We start from the raw sequence: 17,366 nt of genomic DNA, 5'->3' as shown, positions 1-17,366 counted from the left end.
AGAAATATGCTGCAAATTTGGTGTTTGTGTTATGCGTGTGATATCTGGTTCCCAGATAACATTTAGGTTCTGCTGATTGTTAAAGAGGGTGGGTTTCATTTAACACCTCGGCAAGGCCTTCTGAATTTTACAACGGACAAATATGAAAGTTGAACTTCTTGAAACATCTTTGGAAGATGACAAGACCAATGAATCTACCTCATAAAGTCATTTTAATTGTTTTTTTAAAACATTAGCACCAGTACAGTACGCCTAGGCAGCACACGTTTTTGTAATGATTTCGTAAATATTAGTTTTTATTTGCTCTACTGAACATGGAGTCTAAAATGAAACAACCTGTAGCTGCTAAGGAAAATGTTATATAAACCATTCCTGACTTAATATCTGATGGTAGGATAGTCCAGGCTCTGCTGAAAGAGAATCTGCATGGTTTTTATTCTCTATAAAGCAGGGAAAGGTTATTTTAAAAAATATGCAGTGTTGTGTGTAGTAAAGGAACTGCAATGTTTACCGCTAGCGATGGTACACATTTTGAGCCATTTCTCCCTGTAGATGCTAATAATCGCAGTGGTGAAAATGAATTACTGTGCCTCAAATGAACAGTAAATCAAATCAAGAATGTAACAAAAATGACATAACGTGAAAATTATGCAAAATGGGAATAAAGGAGTGACGGGGGGAAAACCCCGACTACAGTTGTAGGACATAATTACAGGGTATACAGCGAACTGTGAAACAGGCAGATTTCACTTGGTAAAATTATATTGCTCAGATTGTATTTATTACAGAATATTAGCACATTTCATCCTTCCGTTACATCGACGTGGTATAGGACCACGCAATGTAGGTTTAAAATCAAGATGCGAGAAAAAAAAAAACTTCAAAACATCCAACCCTCCTCTTTTAATACAACAGTATCGCTTTAGCGGTGCGGGCTGTCCCGCACTTTTCGTCTGTTGTGTATTCACTCGGTGTCCATTATTTTCGCCGGTTTAATTTTCAGATTGCCGAGATTCGAAAAGAAATGAGCTGGTGTCGCATTTGTTTCAGCAACAGAGGGGGCGAAAGGGGCTTCGCCACAAGAAAATACATTTTGAAAGGACGTGAAGCGTCACGGTATTCTCTCGATCCTGTGCTCGACTGTTGATTTCTCCGCCTTGCGGCCGCACAGGGGCCTTTTAATTCCGGAAGTTAAACCGCGGAATCTCTTCTTTCTGCGGCGAAGGTGGAGGAGGGAGACGTGAGTTGTAAACGAAACATCCACTAATAAACTTTATAGTTACGTTTTTTGTTTTTTGTTTTGGGTATAGATATATCATTTGTAAGTAAAACTGCACGCGTCATTTTAGTAACAATATTACTGTATTTTCTTGTTCGAGGATATTATGCTAGACGGTACATAGACTGTAAAAAAGCGCCTTGGCCTGCTTTGGGGGCCTTTTGGTTTGGTCGGCTTTTCGCATTGCAATATGTGAGGTTTGTGAAGGTTTTATTATGTGTTTGCAACGTAAGAGTGTTGTGCATATTGCTAACTGAGATAATCCTGTCAAGATGAGAAACATTTTCAATTAAATATCGCAAATGCGTGGTGTGAGATCTAGACCTTTCGATTGTGTGATGCCTGCTAATGATCCACATACGCAGATCATCAGTAAAAGGTTAATTTTCAGCTTTTACTTCTGTAACTATATACCTTGGGGTTAGTTATGAGTCGTACGAAATTTGCGCGCAGCAAGTCGCATTATGCGTCTGAAATCCTAAAACAGATTTTGTTTTGTTACGAAAAAGCTGAAGTTAATGTTTCTAAGAATTGAGGTATTGTTTATTTTTTAGGAGGGTGTATTAAAACTAAGGACTACTGCGTCCAAATTATTAGGTGGAGTGCTAGACTTGCAATACTGCAAGACGTCTGTTTGAGAGTATCAAATGACTTATTTTAAATGACTTTTAAATAAAACATGAATTTAAAGATGTAATATTTAATTGATGTAAACCATTTACGGTTATTTAAATTCTAGCATTCCATAATTGCACTGCTTATAACATGTTTGTTTGACACTGGACCTAGGCTTTTACTAGTTCTTTGTTGAGACTTGCGATTACAAGTTCATTGCGTGTTAAGATAGACTGCAGGGATGTTCTCCCGTTAAAATGAAGGCGTGGTGGCGTATTTAGTTTTGAAGTAGTATAGGGTTGAGGCATTTTTCTGCATCTTCGTGAGGCTTTTATTGCATCTTCATTTATTTCATGCAAAAAACAAACGGGATAGGTAATATAAAGTTCTGGAGCGTAGTGTGCGTTCGTTTTGAATAGCTGTGCCGTTTCCACATTTGTGAAACAAAACTTGTAGCACAAACATGGTGAATTTGGAAAGAAAAGGGTCTAAAAGCTTTCCTAAATGAACGTTTTTTGTTCGTTTTGCTATTGTTTTTGCTTAAAGAGCAGCTATGGAAAGATGGGGGGGTCTTTAATGGCCGCCCATCAAGGAATTAGGTTTTCTGGAGCGAAATGGCAGATCAGTTAGTCTTTCGCCTTCCTTTTCAGGGGTATGCTTTCAGCTTTAGTGAATTTGGTTGGGGGGAGGGGTGTCGTTCTTTATGTTGAACACTTCACTTGTTAGCTGACTGTCCAGCACTTTCTTTGTCCTTTATGGTGGCATTCTGTGTGATTCATTCCATTTGGGCTCTGGGAAAGCTGTATTTAGCTACACCTTTTGGGCACTTTAAATATTACACTCAGATTTTATAAACCCTAGTCGGATATGTCTGCTTTTTTATTGCCTGTAAGATTTCTTTGGTGAAACCCTCTTTGCTTTTATAGTCATATCCTTGGCTTGCAGAATCTATGAGGACTGCTCGTCTATGCCATTAGATTATATAAATATATAGTGTTCTGTGATATGTTCATCTCTAATGATTGCTACCAAAAAAATTGGTGCCCTTATCTTGGCTAAACACAGTTTTAATCTGAATGTCACTTAGTCTCATTCTGGGCTTAATGCTGATTCCTCGTTTTACAAGATCTACACCCATCTGTGAGCCCTGACACCTGCAAACAATAGCTACCTGCAACCACTTCTCACATTCGTTATTACCTTTCATGTGCTCTTAGCAGCTATGGCTTTTATTAAAAAGCTGAAATCTTTCAAAATGTCTGCTAATGCCTATTTTCCCCATGTTTGACCATTGACAAGTTGTTTGACCTATACATTCTTTGCAGATTTGCAGTGTCATGGTGTTAAACTGCATTACCTTAGGTTATTGCCCTCTTTAGAGGAGCATTTTTTAAAATATTGGTGTTCAAAGCACGTTTCAGCATAACAGATACTAGGGTCCTAATCCTTTCTGATTGTGTTTCTGCAGAGCATTTTGATACCATCAGAGAAGAGGAGTACTCCGATCGCTCAGTTCACTTGTCCTTTTATGCCTTTGACTTCCACTTACAGACTTTTTTTTCCTGGAGACTTGTTAGTCTGTGGCTTTGTTTTCTCTGTGCTACTGAGCTAAAATACAGCTTTGTCTGGCAATGTCCCAGAAGACCCCATCTAACAGTGTTCATAAGGGCTTTACTGCAGGACGAGGTCTCCTTGCTGCTGCAGAGTCTCTGAATTTCAGCATGAGTGACCAGCGTTCCCATGACTTCTACCCTCCATCGTCAAGGCCCTCTAATAGCATGACATCTCCTTTAAGGGCTGAGGGCCGAGGCCAGGATTCTTACCCTTCGCTACGCACTGGAAATGTTGACAATGCTATGAAGCTCTTTGCTAGTCTTGGTCTTTCACCCAAAGACCTGGATATACTGGCACAGATTCCTGAAGATAACATCAGTGTGGAAACGTTGCCGCGTCTTATAATGCAGCTTAAGGCCAGAAAAGGTGAAGGGAGCCGCCGTATGAATGACCCTAGAGATCTTCCACCCCTCTTACCGGATCCCCCCTACCGGGCTTCCAGGGATGACTGGAATGACGTCAGGCATGCTAGGCCTGCCAGTTCTGTCGGAGAATCTTCTGGCCGCAGTCAAGCAGTTGACTTTAGTTACGGCCACGCGCAGGAGGGGCAGTCCAGAAGCTTTGAGAGAATAGGCTATTCCGAGGGAGGCAGCAGAGATCGCCGTTATTCTGAGCTTTCCCAGAATCGCTATGGTTCCGACAATCAGCAAATGGGCACGTCTCTGGGATCCGAAAGCCTGTTTATGCAGAGGAGGACAGGGTCCCCCTCTCCTGGCAAAGTTCAGGATTTCCATGGAGTCATGCCCCGGTTGTTCCCTCATGTGTGCTCACTTTGTGATTTTGATGTGCATTCTAGCATGGTGAGTATTCTTTTTACATGTAAAATGCACACCTTATCTTACCAAAACACTATTTCTCCTGTTTGTGTACCTTTACCAGATGGTAATAGTTGCAGATCTTTGCAGTTAAACCTGAAATTGGAACCTTAATTTGTGAAAGGTTTTTTTTTTTAACCATGAAAATCCTGGAACTGCATCTGGAAATCTGGAATTAAGTACTTAATTGTGCCTTTCTTTCCTGTTGTATCAATGGAAATCAAGCTGCCTTGGTCGTATCAGTGGGGAAACAAATTGTTGCATCTGACCTGCAAAAATGCATTTCGATACACAAGGATATTGTGAAGAACAACAAGGGCTCTTCTTTAAATGTGAATTTGGGTATGAAAGTAGCTTTGGTGTGCATTGTTCTTTCATATAGATGGTTAAAACCCAGAAGCTAAAAAAAAATCAATTCTTCCTTGCAAATGTAGTGCATATCACAAAGCTCTTGTTTAACATTTTGATCAATGACTCTGGCATCTTACATTTATTTTTGAAACAATAGGGAATCATAAAAGTTCTTTAACTTTCTTAATTTCACAGTTAGTTCAATGTGGAGCCTGTTGGTGGTTCTCCTTGTAAAGTTGCTGTTCAGAGATCAGACTTTGAGCCCAGATCTTGCTGGACCAAGTTTGCACTATTTGCTGGTCCCATAGCAATGCACAGAATTGGCTCAGTTCCTCCAGGTTTGGGTGGGCTTGTGCCGGTCTGGGTCTTTCTTACACCACAAACCCTGCTCTGGTTTGCCAGGAGCTTGTGAACTTGTGAGAGCTGCATCACTCCTCCAGTTGATGCTACCTCTCCTGTAGGTGCTATGGGATTCACTCTCTGAAGAAGAACTGGGTGGCTCTGACTTTATTTCAGAGGAAAACATACAGGGACCCCATCCTTTCTACGAGGGCCTACTGCTCCCTACAGCAGTCGGCTGGATTGACTAACAGTAACTGATTTTTAACTTGGCTGTGAAAGGAAAGGGGGAAATGGCCATGTGTTTAACTTCTATGTCTTTGGCTAGTTTTCCCTTCTCCATGTGCAGAGTAGGGTCATTTTTCAGATGGATTCGTTTTATGGAAAGGCTTTATTTTGTTCTCATAAGTGCTTATTTTTTATGCAGGAGTGGACTCAGCACATTAACGGGCTACGACATGCAGAGTGTCGTCGACTCCTCCTTCAAGTGTAAGTGAATTTGTTGGATGGGTCGTCACTGCACTGATGTTTTTGTTGAGAGGAATTCCAAAGATGTAACACTGTGAAATGTTCTTGTTTTGGCTAAGCTGTGTGGGGTGCTTTTTTATTGTAAATTTGTCATTCAGAATGAACTACTAATCTTTTAATATCTCACAGGTATCCAGACTGGGATCCTCAAAGTCTGGCAAACAGAGTGTGAGTACCAAGTTCTATGAAAGATTCGTCACTATGGCTGGGACAGTAGTGTCTTTTAATCTGTTAAAATTCACCATGCGCTGTAAATAAGTTGTACTCCATAATCACAACTTAATATGTAAGGCATTGTATATCCAAAACAGGGGAACCTTATTAGGAAGAAATGTAGAATAGTAGCAAATAGACTGCACTGTCCTAAATGGACATTGCAAGAGGGGAATGTAGTAGGTTGTAAATTGCTGCTGCCTTTTTTAGGAGTGGACAGATGGTTTAAGTGACTGATTTGCTCAAGTTGTAGTAAGCAGAATATGTATTTAAAGTGAAAGTAAACCGAAACAGCAGCTCCTGAGTCAGCAGGCGACTATCTGATTTGTGCTGGTTCTTGAAAAAATGCTGTAACTATACCTCTTTATATTCACAATGGTGGGCTAAAGTGCCTATGTGTGCTGAATGTGGAGTCCGGAAGCTGTCAGCACATTTCTGGACAGCCAGCAGATCCACCAGAGTAAATCATACCAAATCGATGGCCTTGTATATCAACAGTGATTAGACGGTAGAATGCATCTGTGAATTGAAAGCGCCTCAGCTTTAATTACTTGTTGTAGACCAGATTTGTTTTGTGACTAGCTATCATTATCAGTAACCCTCTTACCCTCTCTCTTAATGTCTTCTTAGTAGAAACCTCATGGAAGCAGGTGATTTTCACAGAGGCTCCGTTTTAGCTTTTAAATTGATAAGAACTAAGAAGATCATAATGTTAACCCCCCAGATTAAGGTAAAACCAGTGCTTAATCTGACAGCGTGTAAGATTGTGACATTCATTCTTCCCTACAGGCCAGATGCCCTCCTGCTGGAAACAACCAATCGAGCAGAAGGGATTCTGGGTCCTGCACCCCTTGTTCCTGGGCTTCAGAGAGGCGGGCTGACCTCCACCTGGACTCCAGGTAACATCACAAATACTGCAGTGTTGATATTTCGTATGTCGTTATTGCAGACTTCAAGATGTGTGCAGGACTTGTGATGCAGTTTAATAGGGTGTAATATTAGAGCAGTAATTGCCATTTATGCCACAGGCAATGCACAGGCTTAATGATCTTGTGCATGTTTGCCATGGGAAAAGTTACGTTTGTTCTGAAAGGCCTTTACAGTGAGTAATTCCTTCTGAAATATATAAATATTGTTCTTTTTTGGTAATATGGGTATAAATCAGCTATTGCTTCATGTCTTTCTCATTTTTATTTCCTTTGTAAGGCAATCTACTTTCAGGCCAAGGTGATGCAGCCTTTCCTTCAAAGCCAAAGGTAATCCTGTTCTGTAACTGAAGATATTTACCAAAGCATTCAGATAAAATATTTACTAACCCATTTATATTTAGCAATGCATTAACAAGAGCATTGGATTTATGTATGTATTTTAAGTAAATATTTTGATAATAAAACTAATATTCAGTGGTTCAGATTTTGATAGTTCTGAAAGTCTAGAGAAATTTGAAAATTGGGCAGGACAGGCTTAACCCTAATAAAGTTTTATATTTGTGGAACTTTGTTTTAAATATGAGCTTAAGTCTATTGCAAAGGAGTAGCACTAAAACAGCTGTGATTCAGAGTTGTTCTGTGTACTGTATCCTTTCTAATGTCTTTCAAAAGTATTCACCACTTTCCAAGCACCAGCACCTGAAAACCATAGGGGGAAGTTGGTATATTGGTCCAATTCAGTTGACTGGGACATTCATAAAATGAAATTAAAATTTGCTGACACTCCAGCTCATCAGAAGCGGAATTGTATGCTCTTGTCACAGGCTGTTGTAGTGATCTCGAAGTAATGAAAGCTGTCTTTCTACCAGATAAGAACCAAAGTGGTGGTTGCAAAGTTTGACAGAGGGGTAGTTACCCTGAGTGGTTTGAAGTCGCTGATCCAGCCATTTGGAACATTATGTCAACATCTAGTACTGCAGAATAAGGTAAACACAATTTTGAATTTACAGTCGTTTTTTGGTAATAAGTTTAACATAACAGGCCATATAGCTTTGTGATTTAACATTTAAAAAGATGTTTTGTATATGAATTGGGGAAAATTGAAACAAATGAAAATATCGTCTGTTTTTATGATTTAGGCGTTCTTGGAAATGTTAACGCATGAAGAGGCAGCAGCTGTGGTGAATTTTTACCAACAGAAACCAGCTGTGATCCATGGGAAAAAAATCACTTTATATTTGTCTCCAGAGATCTACACTATTAACGTAAGTTTATCTAAGCTTTGTTTTGAGCTGAGCTCAAGATTTAACGATGGGTTTTCTAGTCCTAATTAAATTGATTGTTTACCATTTTTTACTTTTTGTTAAAAGTCAATTGTTTTCACACTACTAAGATTAATTTTAAAAAGTTGATTCTTAAAGATATTTAGTACTTAAGTCATTTACCCCTACTTGTTTCATGGGCAATGTTAATTGAAAGACTCGACGTTTTCTGATCTCCCAACAGAAACGCAGAAGTGGAGAAAGCAGAGAGAGTCAAGTGGTGTATTTCTGTAACTTGCCAAAAGTGAAAGAGAAGAAGACTGAATTGTTGGCTGCAGCCAACCGCTTCGGAGTTGTGGAGAAGTACCTGTTTTTGAATGAGCAGGTATGCAACAGTTTTTTTTTATGTTTACTTTGCTTTTGAGTTTTGTAAAGAAAATAACAGTTCGATTTCTTTTTTTCCCCCTTTAGGCATTTGTGCAAATGAAAGACCCTGAAGACGCAAAGATGATGGTGAAATACTATACTTTACACCCTCTTCACATCAGAGGCCGAACTATCAGACTGAACATCTGTACAAAGTACAAGACCCTCACGTAAGGCCATTGCATCAGTATTTTGTTTGCAAAGAAAAATCTGCACGTTTGTTATGTCATGCATTGCTTATATGACACTTCTGTATCTTGGTGCACTCCTTCAGGAAGTTCTGCCAGTGGTACTTCAGATGTTCTGCAATGCCATTAACTAACACTAAAACTCTTACACTGCAAATATTTACAATCTGAGAAACAGTTTGAAATAGGAAATTGGACTCATCTGTGAAGAGTATGAAGTTGGTATGCCACATTAAACTGTGGCATATGTAAAAAGTGTCTCAATAACTTCTGACTCTTTCCAGATCAGATCAGCTTTTCACTGTATATTGACCCATGGTGATACCTAACTTAGACGCAAAGCTTGCTTGTGCTGACAGTTGTTGTATAGTAGAAATGTACATTTTTAGCCATTTGTATATCTAGTATTCACTTTTGTGACAATTTGTCATGTAATCATTGTAACTTTCAGAATCACTTTTCAAGATTACACCACAACAAAAATAATAATCAATACCCTGGGTCAAAAAAAGAACCAGTTTGAGAATGAAAGTTAGTTTTGTTTAGGCTGTTTGCTTCAAGGAGAGTGATACACACTTGACCTATCACTGTCTTCTTTCCTGCAAACAAAGAAGTGAAAACATTTCTAGCCAGTTAACAAATGTACCCCGTCCCATCTATAACCTGATTATCTGATCTTTTAGGTCACACTCTGTCCTTGGCATAAGTCTGTCCAGAGCATTGCAGATTTCACTTTTGTGTTTCAGAGTGAATCCTTCCAAGAGTACTTCAGGGAAGCTGGAGAGAAGCAGCAGCAGCAGCATAGGGAGCAAAGACCTGTGTAAAAAGCCACAATCCACAACCAAGGAGAAGACCTCCAGAGATAAAGCTGCTTCTGCTGGAAAAAAGAAAGAGGAGCATGAAGCCAAACCCGAGGAAAATTCTGGAGACGAAGGGTCTGGGGTGATGGCAAGGGAAGGGGGTGCAGAGGGGATTGAGGTAGAAGAGGGAATGGAAGAAGACTCAGAGGAACTAGCTCAGGCCTTGGAGATGTCTGAAAGCCAAGAGGAGGAGCAGGAATCTGACACTTTGGTCCAAGAAGAACCAAACAAGGAGCCTACGGCAGAATTTGAAATCAAACAAGAAGAGCCAGAGGCCACGCCCCTGGACGTTTCTGAAACAACGGAGCCAGCTGAAAACGAGGAGCCCCAGGAGCCTGCTGAGATGAACGCGCTACCGGAGAAACCCACTGAAGGTTTGGAGGTTCCAGCAGAGGTAGTTCCAGAAGAGATGGGGGAGAGTGCAGAGGTACCAACAGAAGAGAGAGACAATGAAGAGGTAAGGCAATGTGTGAAGTCAACGGTTCTTGACCATGTTTCATTTTTGATTGTGGAAAAAGAATCGCTTCAAGAGAAGAGTCTTCAATAGACTACATTTGTTTGTTGAAATAGTACATATTATGATTCCAGGAAGGGTTTCTGGAGCAGGATTTCCCAGAGAACATGGAGGATTTTGTTACTTTGGATGAGTTTGCAGATGAAGATTCAGCAGATCTTTCACAGCTTGTGTCAGAAACCGAAATGGACACTTCAAGTAAGTTTAGTTTCAGCCATTTCACCATTACTTTATTAATGTATTGCCATGTGCCTATTTCCAAATACCAAGTGATCCCTTCTTTAATAAACCTGAAATTGATTTAAAGGAACATTCATCCAGTGAACCATTTTGGCACTAGAATGCTATTCTAGGAAATGGAAATTGGTGAATATATTTTCTGCATATCTCTTGCTAAGTTTTATCTTTTGAAATTTTGAGTTGGCTTTCACGGAAATGAACTGCCTTTACACTTATTTATGCTGGACTTCTGTATTTTTTTTTACCCATTCGTAGACAAGTCTCCTTGTTGCATACTTAATTTTTCAATACCTTTTTTTTTCCTTTGTAGGAGATTCAAAGAGGGAATCCCAGGTGTGTATCTTTTTTTTTTTCTCCGACAGCAGGTCACAATGCAATACAAAATAATAAAAAAAACATAATGGTTTGTAAATACTTATAGTTATCTCTGTGGAGATAACTAGAGTGGATTTAAAACCTCTTTAAATACTCAAGGTAATGTAACTGGCTAGCAGCAGCATTCCCTAAGTGGTGGCACACAATTGGCAGTGGGCTGCCCCAACTGGATTAATCTTTGTATGTTACCAGGTCTGCAGTGGTGTTGTGAAAGGTCAGTTGGTCAATGGTTGTGCAGGTTGGAAGAGCATGTCTGGCCATTGTCATTCAGTGTCATTGCTGTCAGATAAAGAATTCCAATGATTCCAAATTGTATGGGTTTAAATGATAAATGCACAAGTTCCACTTTCTTTCTGTAATGCTATCAAGAAATGTACATGTTCCATAGAAAATCCAACTTTTGGTAGAAGCTAGTGCATGCAATGAAAGTGAATGTTCATTGATTTAATCATGAATAAAAGTTTAATAATGAAACTGTCTCGATCTCCCTCTTGGCAGGAAGGGAAAGTTGTTAATGTTAGAGGATTTAAAAGAGGTTACAACTTCCTAACCGATATCCTGAAACTTGCCAAGCCTTTTGGGAAAGTTGTACAACATCTGGTACTGGACACCAGGCATGAGGTAGGGTTCAGAAAGACAAAGGACATGATCACAGTCATTTTGATTTTACCTTCCATCGTAAATGTACCACTTTTTTAGAGAAGGGTTCTGAGGCTTGCATCACAAGACTTTGCTTTTGTAGTGCTGAAAACGTTTTGAACCTTTCTGCCTTGATCAGCAGTTTTTTTTCTGTATGAAACAGGCGTTTTTGGAAATGGCAACACCTGAGGAGGCAAAAGCAATGGTCGAATTCTACAATACAAATGTCACGGCAATGGTGTGTGGAAAACCTGTGAATATACACCTCTCACACACCTATAAGACCATACAGGTATGTTCAGCGTGATGCAAAATAACATTTTAAGCAATAGAAGTACTTTGTTTTTGTAGCACAGAACGCCAATTTAAAAAAAGCACTTGAGGTAGAGAACAGCTCTTTTTAGACATTATAGCCACAGAAGAGCTATGTAATTTGTGTTGGTGCTTTTCAGTGGCATTTTTCCTAGAGGGCTTTAATCTAAACAGATGACAATGTATTATTTAACATGAAGATTTTTTCCCCTGTTGTACATATTCATTGTTCAACAAAATGCCAACTTTAACAACTAAAACCCTTTTGTCGTCTTTACTCAGTTTCAGGAGAAAACAAGTGGAAGAGTCATCTATATTGGACAGATCCCCTGGTTTAGGTTCACAGATGCCTCACTTTTAAAACTTGCTCAGCCTTTTGGAACTGTGAAGCGGTATCTTATTAATCGGAACCGTAAAGAGGTATTTAAAAATTTAATATGTTAAACAGTTAAACTGTGGTTTTAATTTAAGTATCTGGTGTCATTAATAAATACTTGGTAACAAATGTCTTGGCTTCCTGTTTCTGCATTTACACAACTGTATTAATTACAGTTTGGGGTTTTACTAGTATCTGACTCATTATTCTCTTTCTACTTTTGGAACCATGATAAGAATCTGAAAAATTACAATCTGCATTTTGTGTACTCTCAATAGACACATTTCCAGCATAAATAGTAGAAACATTTTTCACATTGTGCATAGGGTTCTGTATTTTTAGGGATTGTGTAACCCATCATTTAAACTTACTTTTGATCATTTTTAAGTTCAGTGCATTAAAAATAATTGTAAAATGAGATGAGCTTCTTGTCATTTAACATCTTCTGAGTCGCTTTCAGATTTAACCTTATCAATCTTTCAGTAAGGCTAGAGTTTCTAGCTAATCACTGTTCCCAGAGCACAAAACAGAGATCCCAACAATTATGTTTAACACATGAATTTCAAGTATACAGTAGTTAAACTGTTGTTTGAAATATTGGCAGTTGTTTGTGTTAATCAACCACATTACTCAAAGACCACTAGGGGGTCACTTTTTAATAAAGGTTTAATTTTTTAGTGTAAGTTGCATAGTAAATTAGGGTAAGGTAATTTTTAGTCTTTAGGGATCAATTACAAGAATTTCACAGAATTCCTAGTTTAAATTGATCCTTGGAAAGTTATACTAATATGAGATTTTACAAATCATTTTGTTTCTTCTTAGTGTTTCATTGAAATGGCAGAACCTGAACAGGCAGAGAAAATGGCACAGGCTTACAAAGACAACCCACCTAAATTTGGAGGCAAATGGCTGACTGTGTATGTGAGCAAAAAATATAAAACACTTCGAGGGTAGGTATTTGTTTTTCCCGTTCTCTACTCTTAACTGCTTTTAAATTGATTGTGGTTATAATCACACTTAGAGGTACCTGAGGTATTGGGCATGTTATCTTTATCAGAGAAGCCTTTCACATTCTAGGGGTTAGGAGATTGTAAAGGTGGTTAATACAGTTTCCTTCTCTGCACATTTGTGACAATGGGGATGACATGCATACTGTGAGTTTAGTTTCACCCATGTGCTTTTCATTATTCAGCTCAACTTTCATGTAGACACTAGAAGAATGAGAGATGGTGACGGCTGTGCAGTTTCAGGTGTTCTTACTGTATCATAGTTTGCTCTTAAAACTGGTCTTTTTTTTTCCCCCCCAGACGTAAGCCCTCTCCTTCCGACGCTGAAGAGGAAAGGAAACCCAAGAGAGAGCGGACAGAGAGCACCAAGAGTGAGGAGGATGCGCCTGGCAGCTCGGAGTCTAAAGCCAAGGCTACAGAAGAGGGCCCCCCAGTGAAGAAGCTCTGCACTCGAGAGGAGAGAGGCTCGCCAGAGAAGCCGGACGGCAAAGAGCTGCAGGAGGAGTCTGCCACGAAGAGTGAGCAGGGAGATGCTGCGGATGTGAAGAGCAGCGACTCGGAAGAGAAGAACAGTGAATCTCCAGACACTGCAGAATGCCAGAAAAGTGCTGAAGAGGTGAGCAGACAGGATCTGATATTCCGTCCAAAGCAACAGGCTGCAGTGGTGTAAGAGTCTGAGGATCGCTCTCTCGCGCTCCGGTTCCCTCCTTGTCCTCTTTCTGTGCTGCTCTAGAAGTGATGAAGATTGTAAGCACTCTTACAAAGCAGTTAACTATTGGATGTAAAAAATTCCTTTTGATCCTCACTTGACTGGCTTTGTAAGCTCAGCCGCAACAGTTCAGTTTCTATCCAGATTTAAGAACTTCAAAATGTGAACTTTCATTTGCTTTGAAGACCACTGTAACAATATTTAAATATTTATGATCAATAAATGGTAGCATTTTTCTTGTTTTCTGTGATAGACCAACTGAGCTCTACAGGAATTCTGTAATAAATCCATGTCTTTCAGGAGCCCAGTAGTGATGATGCAGGTGGAGCTGCATCTTCCAATGGAGAGACTACCCAGGTCTGTGATAAAGAGGAGACTCCTCAGACTAAACCACGGCCTGAGAGTAAGCCAGAGCTGACACCTGTCCCTCTAGGGCCATACCAGCCCAACAATCCTGTAGGTAAGCAACTGCGGAGGATTTTTTTTTTTGGTTGATTCAGCTCCTGGATTAAAATGGTTTTATAAGACAGTAGGTTTTGTTTTACAGTTGGTTTTTGATCATTTTTCAGGTGTGGAGTATGTGAAGATGGGGTACTATTGCAGAGTCTGCTTCCTGTTCTACTCCAATGAGGAAACTGCAAAGAAAGTTCACTGCAGTAGCCTGTCTCATTATCAGAAACTGAAGGTATGTTGCGATTAGATCATCTGTGATTTATGCTGGCCCTGTTTAAAGTGGATTTGCTCAGAAAAACAGCAAATCTCTAAAATACAAGAGCTTTGTCTTTCTGCAGGGTACCTAATTCAAGTGGTAGATTAAGTGGGTCCCCTCATATGTAAAGTGCCTTGAGCTCTTTTGAATTAAAAACACAGTAGAAATATAAATTATGTATGTTGATTATTATGATTTGAATTAGTTTTAAATCTACATCAATGTATTGATACCAGCAGTCGTCATAAATATCAATAAGTCTGTTTTAATGGGGGGATATTTCAGTAGGATCAGGTGGCTCTAGATTTCGGCACTTTTAACCCCGGGTTAATCTTTGCTGCTGGAATTGGTGTTATAATGACCTGTTTCCACTTCTTGCATGACTTTGTGAAGCCTTGTGGGTCCCAGTTTCCAGTCTTATTAATAAGGTTTATTGGCTTTTTTTTAATTCACCAATCGTTATCTAATTCTGGTAACCCTTCCAGGCAGTCTTGCTAGAACCGAAAAGTCCTCCAGTTTAAGTGCTCATTATGAATTGAATCAGTGTAAAATACACTTGCAGTCAGTTATGGGTCAGAAACGTTAACTTTATACAAAGACTATGAAATACTGCAACAAGAATAGCCTGAAAGTGCTGTTCTGCAAATCTTAATTTAATTTTTTTTATTTAATTAATTTTGTAATGGAATAACTCTAGGATTGTTAGCCCTTTTTTGTTTTAAGCAATATTTTCAGCAACTTTTACGTGACATGAACAATTAAGCTGCCTACAGGAACCCATCTATGTTTTCTGGTGTTTAGGTCTCAAAGTGCACTAAGTCAAAGCATTTGGCCAATGTAAAGAACAAGTATATTTCTGGCCCTTATTATTATGATTAATACACTCTGATGAAGATAAATAATTACCTTCTTGTGCCAATTTGTTTTTTGTATTTTTTTTCAGAAACACCTGGATAAAGAGAGAGCCAATAATTCCCAATGAGATTTAAGTGTTAAAAATTGATCCTATTTTCAGCCTATAACATACTCAAGTGTGAAAGATCCATGCAAGAACAAAGTATTAGCTTTCTTGAGGAAAATTCCTATTTTATACATTGATTTCTTATGGTTGTAATAGTTTTAATGTTGCATGTGCTTAAAAGGATCCAGTTTTATTTTCATTTATTTTTTGACAATTCCCCAGTGCATTGATACATTGGAAAAGATGCAATGTCCTAATTTGCTTAAAGAAAAACTGTAAAACTTCTCTTTGGATTCTCAGTATACCAGTGGGAAAAGTACGGCATCTTTAAATGTTTCTTTTTTCAGGTTAGATTTTTATAATGTTTTCTCTCATGTTATTTTCTTTTTCCATAGATTTGATCCATTTCTGTAAGCATCACAATAAATGCTTCAGTTGCACAGTGAAGTTTTGTCTGTGCTTCTCAGTGTGCATAAGTAGTTGATTTCTAATGTATTACAAACCACACGTTGTGTCAGAAGGGTCATTCATTTTTCTCAACACCAGTGATTTAAAAAAATAAACTACAGTGAAACTAAGAATTGATTGAGGTTTTGTTTCTGATTTAAATATATGCTAAAGATTTTGTTCTGTCAGATATGGTCAAGAAGTTAAATGGACTGCTACAAGGTATTACTTCTTAGCCATACAAATTAGACCATGTAAGATGAAATTGGTGATAATGCAAAAATAAGACTTAAGTCTTCAGTAGGTAAACAATTTTCTACAATTTTAAACTGATTTATTGTATCTTAAATCTAAGCAATACATTTATGGTCTGTAGTCTGAAAAATTCTACTGTATAAGGACTGTTTTGGAGTCAACCACAGGTAGTCCTCGATTTAAGACAGGGTTAGGTTCCAAAGACCCCATCATGTCGATTTCGTCGCAGTCGAAGATCGCGTGTATCGCGATTCTACACGAGCCATATGGATGTGTAAAGAAGTAACATCCATAAATGCTACATTGTGTAATACACTTTTGTTATATTTTTTTTGCCAGTTTTGCTCTTTACTCATGATAAAATACAATGTAGATATTATAAAATGAAATACACTAAAAGTAATCAATAATGGAAAAAAGTGCTGCCTTGAACTTGCCAATAATGTAGTCAGCTGAATGCACACTGGGCCCAAACACTTTTTTTACTTGCTAGCCATTTGCTTGCTAACCACCCAATCAATAACATGTGGCAGCATGGTGTCGCGCAGGCTGATGACGTCATCAATGTTGAACGTTACGACCAACCATGGGACACAAAACACGTACTGTACAGTAATACGATTAAGGGGATGGCCATCATAAGTTCGAGGGGTCGTAAGTCGCATACATCATAAATCAAGGACTACCTATATTATTCTTGGCATAGTTTAAAGTACTATAAAGCTCAGTTAAGAAAACAAGCTGTTAGCAATGTTAAACTGATTTGTAAAAGCAAATCAAAATAGTCACATGGGTGAAAATAAACATTTTTAAGAGAAACACTTATTTATGTCTATATCATTTCTGATGAATTGGAGAGAAGTTGCAATTCAGTATTCCATGAAACCATTGTTTCTTCCACATTGTGTTTTCTTGACAGCAAGCTATGTCCGAAGTCCAAGAAACACATTAAAATAGTACTTGATTCCCTCCATAGGTTTGAGCTTCAGTATCATCCTGTGAAATTGAGGACTGTTTGTGAAACCTCCAATTTATCTTCCCATTATTTTTCACGTACAAAAGCTTCTTCAGATACTGGATTTGGTGCTCTGGGTTTTTAAAAATTCCAGGCACTGAAGTTTTGTCGAATGGGTGGACCTTTAACGGCCCTTAGACTTGACAAATATGGAGGATCTTACAAAACTGATAATGGCCTCATGGACACAAAGATACCTGCCTAGCTCATGGATCAAACGTTGAGTTGTTCTAAAAAGGGAAATAGTTTAATTTTCCATGATTACAAAGAGTTACTGGAGTTTCCGAAGAGCCAAGCAGGCTGCACAACACCAAAAAAGGCACTCTATGGATTTTGCGAAAAACAGTTTTGAAAGGCCCACTTGCAGAAACTATGTGTACATTTTAAA

General features: G+C 38.7%; 1 protein-coding gene across 3 annotated transcripts; it reads left to right on the top strand.

Annotated features, from left to right (window-relative positions):
- The first annotated feature begins 935 nt into the window (after positions 1 to 935).
- matr3l1.2 (matrin 3-like 1.2) lies at positions 936 to 16,782 on the top strand. 3 transcript variants are annotated; one of them, XM_015349899.2, is made up of 21 exons: positions 936 to 1,240; positions 3,363 to 4,308; positions 5,441 to 5,502; positions 5,671 to 5,709; positions 6,544 to 6,653; positions 6,961 to 7,010; positions 7,553 to 7,669; positions 7,823 to 7,948; positions 8,190 to 8,330; positions 8,417 to 8,541; positions 9,306 to 9,876; positions 10,008 to 10,131; positions 10,484 to 10,506; positions 11,047 to 11,169; positions 11,351 to 11,479; positions 11,782 to 11,919; positions 12,698 to 12,825; positions 13,183 to 13,498; positions 13,892 to 14,051; positions 14,161 to 14,276; positions 15,244 to 16,782. In XM_015349899.2, the coding sequence occupies exons 2-21, from the start codon at positions 3,526 to 3,528 to the stop codon at positions 15,280 to 15,282; spliced, it is 3,420 nt and encodes a 1,139-aa protein (XP_015205385.2). In that variant the 5' UTR covers positions 936 to 1,240; positions 3,363 to 3,525; the 3' UTR covers positions 15,283 to 16,782. The 3 variants fall into 3 exon arrangements, with proteins under 3 accessions (XP_015205385.2, XP_015205383.2, XP_015205384.2); XM_015349897.2 differs by having other exon boundaries at positions 936 to 1,321; XM_015349898.2 differs by having other exon boundaries at positions 936 to 1,476.
- The last annotated feature ends 584 nt before the right edge of the window (positions 16,783 to 17,366 follow it).

This window comes from Lepisosteus oculatus, chromosome 11 (assembly GCF_040954835.1).
Source record: "Lepisosteus oculatus isolate fLepOcu1 chromosome 11, fLepOcu1.hap2, whole genome shotgun sequence".
Lineage (NCBI taxonomy): Eukaryota > Metazoa > Chordata > Actinopteri > Semionotiformes > Lepisosteidae > Lepisosteus > Lepisosteus oculatus.
Note: the sequence above shows the minus strand (reverse complement) of the source record. Positions and strands in the feature narration are given on the sequence as shown.

What these genes read in the sequence shown, in the direction of transcription:
- matr3l1.2 (XM_015349899.2), top strand. Translation starts at nt 3,526, where the DNA reads ATGTCCCAGAAGACCCCATCTAACAGTGTTCATAAGGGCTTTACTGCA. An exon ending in TTGATGTGCATTCTAGCATG is followed by an intron (nt 4,309 to 5,440) that starts GTGAGTATTCTT and finishes TTTTTTATGCAG; the next exon opens with GAGTGGACTCAGCACATTAA. An exon ending in GACCTCCACCTGGACTCCAG is followed by an intron (nt 6,654 to 6,960) that starts GTAACATCACAA and finishes TTCCTTTGTAAG; the next exon opens with GCAATCTACTTTCAGGCCAA.